General features: G+C 41.5%; 1 protein-coding gene across 1 annotated transcript in view; it reads left to right on the forward strand.

Moving 5' to 3' along the window:
* Window positions 1–3,619, forward strand: part of foxa1 (forkhead box A1) — a 5,191-nt gene extending 1,572 nt beyond the window's left edge. The window contains exon 2 of the mRNA XM_007574914.2: window positions 898–3,619. Coding sequence (XP_007574976.1) covers window positions 898–2,067 — 1,170 coding nt within the window. The 3' untranslated portion in view covers window positions 2,068–3,619. The remainder of the gene's footprint in view (window positions 1–897) is intronic.
* The last annotated feature ends 5,663 nt before the right edge of the window (window positions 3,620–9,282 follow it).

Below are 9,282 nucleotides of genomic sequence, written 5' to 3' on the forward strand. Positions count from 1 at the left end.
TGTGTGTGTGTGGTTGTTGGGGTGGGGGGGACTGGACAGATGCGCTCACCAGGCCAGAGATGGGGGACATGCACCAGTCCATTACAGGGACACACAGAGACACACTGGACATGATGCAAGGACAAATTAGACTGTGGACAAATTAGACTGTCCACTTAACCGAACATGCATGTGTTTGGATTGCGGGTAACTTCAGCAATGTGTGTGTGAGATGTTGATGAGTTTTCACCACTTTGATTGCGCTAAGGAAGCAATCAGGTGGTGTTGATTCCTTAAATGAATTTTTTTTATTGAGTTTAAACAAAAAAAGAGAAACACTGCCTTCTGCGTTAATAAAGGGGAAATGTGGTGGAAAAGTTTGAGGTGAAAAGACTTTCACATACCGACGTTTTCTGATGTTACATTGGGGTTACGTTGTGGGCTGGCTGCTGTACAGGTGGGCTAACTTTGTCCAGGCTGAATGTGGATGGGACCTTTGGGCCCAGAAAGGGCTCTATATATTTTGATATTTTTAGGCTACATAAAGACAAGGTCTGGCCAACCTGAAATAGTCATAAAATCTATCTGTGGACTCTTGGTGTGTGCAGAGTAAGTGGTGAAGTCATAGGAAATGTTGAAATGGGAAAATTTGATCTGGTCCACATGGTCCTGGTTTAATGACCCTCGTTCTTTTGAGCAAACTCGTGCTGGCCCAGAATGTTCTACTTCTGATGGCTCCGACCAGAGAGCAGGTTATGATACAGTTTTTTAAACAAGTGATGGCATTTCAGCATTGATGCTCAATGTTGACCTTTAGTTGAACCTGACTGTAAACCATCCTGACAGATTCTTGAGTCTACCACTTCTGTCCACTCCATCTTCAAATGAAAGTTAACTTGTCCTCTGTCCTCCCTGCAGGTGTACTCTCCAATGGCAGGCACCGGGATGGGTTCTGGTCTCGGAATGGCGTCCATGTCTGGCTACATGTCGAGTGGTGGCACCACGTCAGGCTCCTTCAACATGTCGTATAGCGGTACCGGTCTCAGTCCGTCCCCTGTAGGAGGGATGGGGGGCTCTGCTCAAGCGCCTATGTCGAGCTTAGGTGGGGGTGTGGCTTCCATGGGTGGGCCTCTGAGCCCGTCCAGTATGAACTCGGTGTCGGCCCAGCAGGCCTCCTTGGGTCTGAACCCGTATGGAAGCATGAGTCCTAACATGGGCTCCGGCATGGCGTACGGTAGTGGTGGACTGAACCGAAGCCGTGACAACAAGACGTTCAGAAGGAGCTACCCTCACGCAAAACCCCCTTACTCCTACATCTCACTCATCACTATGGCGATCCAGCAGGCACCAAGTAAGATGCTGACTCTGAGTGAGATCTACCAGTGGATCATGGACCTGTTCCCCTACTATCGGCAAAACCAGCAACGCTGGCAGAACTCCATCCGCCACTCGCTGTCCTTCAATGACTGCTTCGTCAAGGTTTCCCGTTCGCCCGACAAACCGGGAAAAGGTTCGTATTGGACCCTACACCCAGACTCAGGCAACATGTTTGAGAATGGCTGTTACTTGCGACGTCAGAAGAGATTTAAGTGCGAGAAGAAGACTCCAGGGAAACCAGATGGGAGGAAGGAGCATATGGGAGCAGGGGGTGGCCGTTGTACCTCTCCTGCCGGAGATTCTACCAAACCTGTCGGACTTCTGGACTCATCTGTGGCCTCCTCCAGCCAGACGGGTTCCCCTGCCGGCCTGGATCTGAGGGGAGGAGTTGGAGGTGTGTCTGACCTGAAGGTATCCAGCTCTCAGTTACTGTCTTCCCTATCACTTCCTCCGCACTCCATGGCCCATGAAACTCCTCTGCATATAAAAGGAGACCCCCACTACTCTTTCAACCACCCGTTTTCCATCAACAACTTAATGTCGTCCTCGGAGCAGCAGCACAAACTGGACCTGAAGGCCTATGAGGCTCTGCAGTACTCTTCTTACAATGGTGGGGGGGCATCTGGTCTTGGGGGGAGGACCATGGAGCCTCTTGAGGCCTCCTACTACCAGGGCATGTACCCCAGACCGCTCCTGAACAGCTCATCGTAGCCGCTGAATGGCGCGCACTTCCTGTCTGGACTTGGACCTTCTGCATGCAGCTGTCCTGGACTTCCTGTCTGATAGTGTTGATACTGACCTGTAAGCTAAAGAGAACTCCCCGCACTGTGACCAAACCTTGACACTGACATATGAATCCTCAGCAAATTAAAACTGACCCCAGGTCTGTGGTCTTCTTTCATGCTTTTAAGATACTTTCAGTTCTAAAAACATCAATGCAGGATCTCATTGGTCACATTTATGCCTCCAAAACAGGCCAAGATCTGTGAGCTCAGGATCTGGAGGAATGTTGCTGTTGCGGAATTTGGACTATAGCACTGATGGATCGTTTCTGTTGCATAATTCCAAACATTTTGACCTTTAGTGAAGTTGTTGTTGCTTGAAATGCTTTAGTCTGGTTTGGGGCATGCTGTTTTATTCAAAACATAACCTCTGGATTGGTTACCTGCCATGAGGACACCGGTATCCTCATGGACCCATTGACTTGCATGTAGGTGTTTCTGGAGTGACATTTAAGGGGCACAAGACGAAATCAGCATTGGAATGTTTGATCTGGTTGAGGCTCCATCGTTCCCCTCACTGTAGAATCATCCAAATAGGTAAACTATCTTTTGATAAATAAAAAACAATTTTTTTTCTTTTGTTAAACAGTCAAATTTTGCAGAACTTCTGAGATAGATTATCAGACGTCTTCCTAGCTCCTTAATTCAAGTGTTGGTGTAAGACTGACAGGTATTATGATTTTCTTTATGGACAACATGATGATACAGAGTGCCATCTCTTTATTTCGGTTTATTGTTGATAGTACCATATAACCCAATGCAGACTAGGTCAGACTGTTACAGTTACACCTGTTGTCACAAAATGTTGACAATATCCCCAAAATATCATGTTCATTTTCATTGAATCACTGCAGCTTCACACACAGATGTTGGTTGTGCTCAGTGGCATACAAAACGTAACTATCCAAACTAAATAACTCATTTTTTAAGAATTAGTGCATTGCTAAGGCAGAAGCTGATGAGCGAGGCTGAAAAGCAAGTTAAACTAAAAGCTCCAAGCCTTCAGTTCTGCCGGTCCAGAACGTGCCAAATCATCCACATTCTGTCCCAGTTGTGTTCAACCAGTCTGAGGTCAGAGGTCACCTGGATATGATAATGTGCCTATTGTGCCGGTGTTTACAGAAAGGATCAAGAACCAAGATCAGAAACCATATTTCTCTGTAGAGGATGATGAGGATTTATTTCTCCCACGACCTCCTTTGGATCTCTAGTGACCTCCTGAGGGGTCGCAGTCCTCAGTCTGGACACATGAATGGTGTTTTATTTAAGGGGTCGATTTGTGTAAAATAAAAGACGGAGGGGTTTTGGGGAGGGATCTATATAAATGATGAGGATGGCTGATCAATAATAAGCTCTCTCTCTCTGTAGTTGAACATGAACTGATCTCGTTAAGATGAACTAAAGCAGACTTCAGTCACACAACATAAAAAATGTCTTTTTTGTGTTCTGCCTGACCAGAACTTCAACTTGATTATCAGAAAGTCAGAAAATTTCTGTTCGTCAAATGACTCATGAAGCTCAATCACTGGGAGAAGTGGATCTGAAGAGTTTATGCAGAGTATTCACATACTTTGTAAATATATTCCCTTAGAGAACGAAAGTCATCATTTAGTTAGACAACAGACATGTGTAAAACAGATGAAATGATATTTCATATTTTTTGTAAATTAGTATTATTTAAGCGAGTAAATGACAGCAGTACTCATAGTTCAAGTGAACCTCGTGTGTTCATTTCCATGGCATCCATACAGAAGAAAAGATTATTTTTCCCTTTTAAAATTTGTATTTCTTTTTCCTGTCTCTGACCCAAAACAGAGAGACTAATCCTACAGCCCTGTATCAGCGCACGCCGCAGCAGAGCCAGCAGAACCGTGGCAGCGCTCCAACCATCTCACCAGCAGAAAAAATCCTCCGAGCTGCAATGTCAGAACAACACAGTGCTTAACAAACACAAACACGCCGGCGTTTGCTACATGGTGTTACATGTTCAGGTGCTCTGGTGTGACCTCTGACACTGGAGGCTCATCAGAGGAACACGCCGCACTACACGGTCTGCTCAACTGGAGGTTGGTTAGGGAGCAGCTTTATGATCACTCTGATCCTGAATCGATGTTTGATGACTCGACACAATCACTTCCTGTTCCAGGCCACGTCGTTATTCCCATCTGCATGAAAGGAGCGAGTGCTGTTCTCTTCTTTGTTTGGATTTTTATTTTCTTTCTGAAATATTTGCCCTGTTTTATCACCCTGCCCTCTCTTCTTGCTGCACCTCCTTGTTGTGTTTTCGGTCTTTGTTGGTTTTGATTCTGCATGCATGTTCTTAACTTATTCTGTCATTTTCAAATAAAACCGACGGATACAAGAAATATTTGCTTTTTGGCTGATGATTGCTAAAGGTCAGTTTGAACGTCCAAATCATTTTGTTTTGTCAGTTAAGGCTGATCAGTTGGAAGGCTGGTTTAATACGTAGAAACTTTGAGTTACTGTAATTAGAACTTGATATGGTTTCACGTCCAAACTGATCGGTTGATAAATCTATTTTAATTCAGTTTAGTTCAGTTCTGAGAGCCAAATTTCTTCCTATTACAGGAAAAAATAGGTTCTTTTCATATCCAGTTATACTGTAGATATGCGACTAGCTCCTATTTAGCCTTACATGATAAAGTAAATGTGTGATATGGTTGTTTTCTCTTGGCTAGAATTCATCTAAGCCATGTGTCAAACTCAAGGCTTGTGGGCCAAATGCGGCCCTCCATGACCCCCTAGAGGGCCGCACAAATAGAACTTTAAGACAATAATTATGTGCTTAAATATTATTTTATAAGTCAAAAGAAATCAGTTTTTATTTGGACAGTGTCAAATTACATAATTGTAAAAAGATGTTAAATATAATTTCATTTGAACACAGAGAACATTATAATATTTTCACTGTTTCATGACATTCTGCCTCAACCGGCCATCATACGGACAACAAAATGAAAATGGTTTTCACCGAATTTGGACCAAACTGTATTCTGGGTAACTCCATATGAATTGGACATGTCCTTGAACAGTTCTGTCAAATAATATCTGTTGTTATTTGACTGTGCAAAAAATAAACAAAATTGAATTGAAATATAGAATCTAATTCCATAAAACTTCAGGTTCTGACTCATTTGATTTTGATTGTTCATTGGGTTAACAAAGAGGTTTCAGCAAAATAAATAAATAAATAAATAATAAATAATAATAATAATAATAATAATAATAATAATAATAATAATAATAATAATAATAATACGTTTTTATTTTTTTTTTAGAAATAGATATTGATTTGTATTTAAACACTTGATTTGATATTTTTACTTTGTTGTAAATTATTTTGTGAGGAGTAATCAGAAGTTTCAAGGTCTGTAATAAATTTGAATTTCAATGTTTTAACTAATAGATACTTTAATAAACAAGTTAAAGCATTTAAAACAAACTTACTGAGAGAAATGAGAGAAAGTCTAACTTATGACAGGATCAGTTTTGTCCTTCATGTTAAGAAGAAACAAAAGGAAAAAAGGAACTGACTTTTGACAAAATCATTTAAATATATTTTAACGATGGCGTGTAAAAACCGTTTCCTTGACAACAAGAAAAAAAGAAAGATGTGCAGCAGCTGCCTCAGCTTGTAAGTAAGTTTGGGCTCAACATTCATGTCGCTACCCGGACGACGAGCCCCGCCTTCTCTGGATGATACACACGAGAATAATATATATATTTATATTATATAGATGACATTTTGAGAAAACTTCCAAATGCTCATTTTTGTTTTAATCAGTTTATATAAAATTAGGTTGTCCTGAAAAAACAAACAAACAAACAAACACTTTAGTTCTGTTTTATTCTGCATAAAACATCCTGTAACCTCCACTGACTTCACATGACATTAAGCAGTAGAAAAGTTTAGCGCGCAACGGCGTTATGAGAGCTCTGTTAGAAAACTAGAAACTAGATCGAATCATAAAGTTTTGCTTTAACACAGAAACTTTCACATTTATTTAGTTTACATGAGTTCATAATAATATAATAAAAACAACAACAAAAAACATACCAGCACTATTAGTGCAAACCGCACAGCAGATGAGAATATTAACTACCAGCATCTGAACAGTTTTTCTCACCAAAATAATTTAATGCTGGTAAAATGTTAAATGCTTTCACAAGTTAATACAGCAGATTGAAATTTGAACACAATAGATAATACTTAACTCCATCTAAATGTTCCTTTTTATGTTGTAGTTTTTAAAGCCTGTCCAGGTCCCGAAATATCTGATTTTTCAGGGTGAATAAAGCTCCAGGAGCAGCGGCTGAGCAGCGGCTGAGCAGCGGCCAGCAGAGGATGGTGGAGGGTCAGGATCAACCGGAGCAGCTCAGCCTGAATGAGGAGCCGATAAATCACCAAAACGACGCCGTCAAAAGTCCGAGCAGCTCTATGCTAACAAGGCTAACAGTTAACATTGTGTTCCTGATGGGACGCGACTCCAGAGGGATTATTTTCATAGTTTATTCGTTTATTATGAAGTTTTTATGCATACGTTTTAAATATATTTATTTATGTCGATACCTTCTCAAAAATAATTAACTGTTAATTGTTAAAAAAAAGAAAGAAAACCAAGCTATTAATTTCTAGATAGGTACTTGCCTTTTTGTTTACTTATTTATCTACTTAATTATTTATACTTGTATATTTTGATACTGTCTGTAGGTCAGTGCATCACCTCGACTCCCAGGACCGGGTCTTTCCGCATGTGATAGCAGCCGGGGAAGGGGCTCGCTCCGCGCGGCCTTGCCGGATTTCACGGCTCGCTGTCGGCCTTAACCTCCGCCGCAGCTCCGTGAACCTGAACACATCCCGACAGATTTCACTTTGATCTGAGGCTGTCTCACACACTTTCACCGCCGAGCCGCAGAAAGGGCTCTAATGATCCAGGAATTATCCGCTAATTATCCGCACACAAAAGTAACCCGAAGCGCACGCGCGCAAACAGAGGCGGACACGTCGGGAGCGCGCGAACGACGGCGGGCCTAATGTTGAGCTCATCAGAAAGGATAAATAAATAAATAAATAAATAAATGGGTGTAATATTTTAAGTGGGAGTCAGAATGATTGAGTTGTATTGGAATGACTTGATTTGAATTTTGCACTCGTATATGAATTGGCACACAAATTAATGGCACAATATATCTCAAAAGGAATTAAAGTTAATAATAATAATAATAATAATAATAATATAATAATAATAATAATAATAATAATAATCAGGGAACCTAACATTTTTTTAGACAATTTTTTTTCGTGCAAGCATCACAAACGTGATTTTTATACATCAGATTCAGAGTGAAAGAGTAAATCATTACAGAGGACCTTACAGTTACAGGCGGAGTTATATTTGACCAAGTTAACACTTGGTCAAATATGAATATAATTTAGATCATATAGAGCGCCTATGTCCAGCAGACAGACTATATTTACATTTAATCACGATTTACTACAACTACAGTTCTGTTACTTTTCATATATGACAAGAACATGTGATCATAACTCATTAAATCCAAATCTTATGATTTCAGAATTTTCTTTGAATTTAGTTGATAATTATATATATTAAATTAATTATATGTGTATAATTAATTTAATGAGTATTTATTTTTTTGTTGGTTTTGATCTTGTTTTTTAGACCTCAGCCTTATGAGTGATTTATTATCCACTATAACCATAAACTTGATTAAAACTGCATAAAAAGAACTACAAAAGAGCTACTTTTTTTGGGTAACAATTCTATCAAACTTAATCTAAGTTGGTCACATCTCTTAAACATTAAGAAATGTTTTAGAGAAAATCTTCAGGCTGCTTGGAAGTTCTCTAAACGGGTTTCTGTAAATACCGACTTTCTCACTAAAATAAAAGCAAGAATCATGTTTGCATACGGCGCCTCCGCCTGAGTACACAACGTGTGTGTGTTTTGGTTTCTGTGTGTGTTTTGGTTTCTGCGTTCGTCCCTGAGCGGATCAGGTGAGAGGAAGCAGAACAGAGAGAACAATAAGCCTGAAGAGCAGTCTGAAAGTCACAACACTTCACACCGCGACGACAGGAAAACATTCCCATCTCTGAGATGGAACAACAAACCGAACCAGAACCTCTTCGGAATCTGGATTTATTCATACAGGTCCAAACAGGATGTAGTTTCTTTAATTTCATTTGTTTATTTCTGTCTGGGTTACTGGAGACAGGCCTGTGGAGCTGTGGCCGTTTTTAACCCCAACATTTGTATAAGTGGACCTGATATCTGGATCAAAGCTGCGCTGAGGCTGACACTCGGTCGGTTCGGTCCGTTTCTGAGGTTCCGATCTGAGAACAGGTTGTGCTGCTGATCCTCTGCCACCCAGCCTGCTGTTGTAATACGAGCCATATGTTCTCTGTGGGCCAAAGCCAGGGCCGCTCTGGACACAGCGCCGGCGGTGAGGGCAGTGTCAGTGGCGGCGGGCCCCGGGGCCCCCACCATGTTTCACCAAAGCCCTCAGCCTCCTTTCTCTCGGCTCGCTCCTTATGGAGGAAAATGTCGGCCACAATACGGCGGCCTTCAGCCTCTTTCTTCCCCGTGCCTTTCATTGCCCCACTAGAAAGCCAAGAACAGGGGCCCCAGGGCCACTAAGGCCTTTTGATGGGGATTGGAATTAATTATCTCCAATAACACAATTGTGCTCGGTCAACGAAAAGAGCAAAGAAATCCCCTCCAGAATCAGAGAGATGAGAAGAGAGAGGGAGAGAGAGAGCCCCTGCTTTTCCATTAAAATAATTCAGAGGAAGTTTATTAGAGCTTTGTGAGGTGCTAATATGGATCAGCCGGGAGGTTGGTGGTCCTGGGTGGGGGTGTGGCGGGGCGGAGGGGGAGGATGTGTAATTGGCAGAGACTCACTGGTCATTCTGGCTCAGATGGAGGAGAAGTCACTGAAGGGGTTGAACTAAATCTGTTTAAACTGTTAAAACTGTTAAAGCAGATTCTGTTCACACTGATGAGCTGCTCTGGGTTTTGGTTTTCAGAAATGTTTCACCAACACTGATCACCAATAAAAATCTGAAGGTGTCAGCTGATGCTGTGTGGATGCAGCTCTGCTG

Source organism: Poecilia formosa, unplaced genomic scaffold (assembly GCF_000485575.1).
Source record: "Poecilia formosa unplaced genomic scaffold, Poecilia_formosa-5.1.2 Scaffold364, whole genome shotgun sequence".
Lineage (NCBI taxonomy): Eukaryota > Metazoa > Chordata > Actinopteri > Cyprinodontiformes > Poeciliidae > Poecilia > Poecilia formosa.